This window comes from Octopus bimaculoides, chromosome 5 (genome assembly GCF_001194135.2).
Source record: "Octopus bimaculoides isolate UCB-OBI-ISO-001 chromosome 5, ASM119413v2, whole genome shotgun sequence".
Classification (NCBI taxonomy): domain Eukaryota; kingdom Metazoa; phylum Mollusca; class Cephalopoda; order Octopoda; family Octopodidae; genus Octopus; species Octopus bimaculoides.
The window spans coordinates 15709858-15713016 of NC_068985.1; the positions used below are offsets into that span (position 1 = coordinate 15709858).

At 32.1% G+C, this 3159-nt stretch overlaps 1 protein-coding gene across 1 annotated transcript in view; it reads right to left on the bottom strand.

Annotated features, from left to right (window-relative positions):
- Window positions 1–3159, bottom strand: part of LOC106881210 (sodium/calcium exchanger 3-like) — a 243749-nt gene that overhangs the window by 52741 nt on the left and 187849 nt on the right. Inside the window, exon 3 of the mRNA XM_052968147.1 lies at window positions 347–414. Within this exon, the coding sequence (XP_052824107.1) occupies window positions 347–414 (68 nt within the window). The remainder of the gene's footprint in view (window positions 1–346; window positions 415–3159) is intronic.

Genomic DNA, 3159 nt, shown 5'->3' on the forward strand with positions numbered 1-3159 from the left:
ATATTAATAAGATTGAGTTAGAATACATGTTATTGTTATTTGTCTGATAGCTTCATTTATAGATTACAACATATTCAAACTTACTTAAGTACACATATATTCTCTTTCTTTCGTTCTTTCGTTCTTTCTTTCTTTCCTTCCTTCTATCTTTCTTTTTTCTCATTTTCGCTGAACACACACACATACACACACACACACACAAACGAAACGCACACATAAAATGCTGAGTATGTTTTTACGCAATTGTGTTTATGGACATCTACAATGCTTTCAGGTGTATATTAGATTGTATGCCTCAGGGGATATCACAAATGAAATTGATGAATATTGAAATATTGTAACATACCCGAGATATTTCTATGATATCAACAGTAGAATCGCTACTGCCAGGATAATCTACTTCGTTTCCCAGTTCTGAAAGTATAATGCCGACCATTAGTTCCAATATATACATTCAGATCAAATGAAAAACATTGTAAAACTGTAAAATACTTGTTTCTTATCAGTATATTGTCATCAAAATAAATCACACACAGACATGCACGTTTGCATGTATGTATGTATGTATGTATGTATGTATGTATAAAGAAATCAGGCGATGGCTCTACTCGAAATCAAGTTGGCAACCATCATGTATGTATGTATGTATGTACGTATTATACACATGGGCACATTGGCACAATGCAAAATGGTAAAATATAGTACCCGAATACCGAAAGTAGAGTAAAATAGTATTAAATTGAGGACGAGAAACTTCACAAACTGCTTTTCAGGGTTTCCTTTAACCAATCATCAGACAGCCGTGAGTATTTAGAACAAAATATCATATTGTTCTGAATATATAGGCGAATCAATGATATAAAAAATGCAGGAAAAACAACGGCTGTCAGAGTACCTAGTGAATACACTAGATAGACACACAGTCAAAGTTTATATATATATATATATATATATATATATATATATATATATATATATATATATATATATATATATATATATATATATATATATATATATACTCTTTAACTCTTATCAGTCATTTGACTGCATCCATGCTGGAGTGTATAATATAAATAATAATGTATATGTATTGACAACACTTCCCAAATAAATTTGATTTTGACGCATATTCTATAATAATTAGTCAGATTTCATTTTTTAATTTGTTAGCATGTAATTCTTCTGTCACCGTACTACTGTCATTTTCACTGAATCAACCACTTAGTTCTGCTCTGCACAAATGTTGACACATTACACATTTTCTAGTTTCATATCGTATTTCTTCGTTGCCTCGTAACACCAGAAATAGGTACTTAATATAATATTATGAGCGCATCTAATTTGAACACGTCTAGACTTCCATCCCGAAAGCCAAATGTTTGTTTAAAAATATTCAATATTTAAACAATCAATATTTTTTTCATACATTAACTACTTTTATAGTTCTGAAAATAGATTTGATTTACCTTTGTAATAATACTCGCTCATTGTTATATCTATTTTTTTTTTCAAGTGTTGTTAGACTTAAATTTGTTTTGTCATTTGGTTAACAGAATATTTCGAATTGTTCAGACCTTCTGATCTATAACATGATACTTATTGATCAGACCACGTATACATACTGTATATACGACGGGCTTCCACATAGTTTCCATCTACTAAATTCACTCACAAAGCATTAGTCAGCCTGTGGATATTGTAGAAGACACTTGCCCTGGATTCCGTGTAATGGGACTGGATCTGGAACCATGTGTTTACAAAGCGAGCTTCTTAACCACACAGCCTGCGCCTCTACAATATATCTGATGGGATTTAGTTGTTTCCATCAAACACATTTCACCCACGATATTTTGTTCGACTCAGGACTACATGTGTAGTCGAAACTCGAACCCAATGGATTGAAAACTGATTGTTTTATGCGCATGACCAAGCAAAAAAAAAAAAAAAAAGATTTTAGAAACATTAATACATATGTTGTATTCTCGTGTGAATACGTACAATCCATTTGCTATTAGCTCGAGTAAAGATCTTGTGATGGTGGTGGTAGTTGTTATTGTTGTAGTGGTAGGTGTAATATGTTGCTGACTGTCTACATTCAGTGTTTTACACAAACTTCGGAAACAGAATGATGGGTTTCTCGCAATTATTAGATTTGCGAAAAAGAATCAGAAAATAAATTGTTTTTGGAATCCGTTTACAGAAGCCCATAATTTAATAAATTTACTTTAAACATTTATTTAACTAAAAACAGCAGATATCACCATGTGTATTAACCAAAAATATTTAATATGTTTTAGAATTTCAAATTTTGTATGTAATACATTGAACAGGAAATATTTTCGAAAAAATAAAATAAGACCTTTAGATTTCATGTATTATGTTAAGTAATATAGTTTGGAATTTCTTTTTCATAAAAATAAAATAAAATTGTATTTGCAGGACAATATTGTACAACTGTTCATTGAATAAGAAGGAAACGGTTGGAATTACTTTTCCACTTCGGAATAACGTAGTCTTTATATAGCTTTTGAATTCATTTCTTTAAGACATATGTGTACATGTGAAACATGCATTCATACAGTACTACATACAATCATACATGCATACGAACACACGTACGCAAATAACGAAATAAATACACACATAACAACACTCATCTATGCCTGCATTTATACATCTACACACATACATCGACACACAAAAATATATATATCCATCTATCCATTCATCTATCTATCTATATATACACACACACATGCACACATACATACATACATACATACATACATACATACATACATACATACATACAGATTGATATATAAATAGTGAAGGTGCGTGGCTTAGTGGTTAGGGTATTCCGCTGACGATCGTAAGGTCGTGAGATCAATTCCCGGTGACGCGTTGTGTCTTTGAGCAAGACGCTTTATTTCACGTTGCACCAGTTCACTCAGCTGGCAAAAGTGTACCTGTATTTCACATTCACTGTCACGGTGAATCTCCCTGAGAATTACGTTAAGGGTACACGTGTCTGTACAGTGCTCAGACACTTGAACGTTAATTTCACGAGAAGGCTGTTCTGTTGATCGGATCAACTGGAACCCTCGTCGTCGTAACCGACGGAGTGCCAAGAAGATATATATATATATATATATA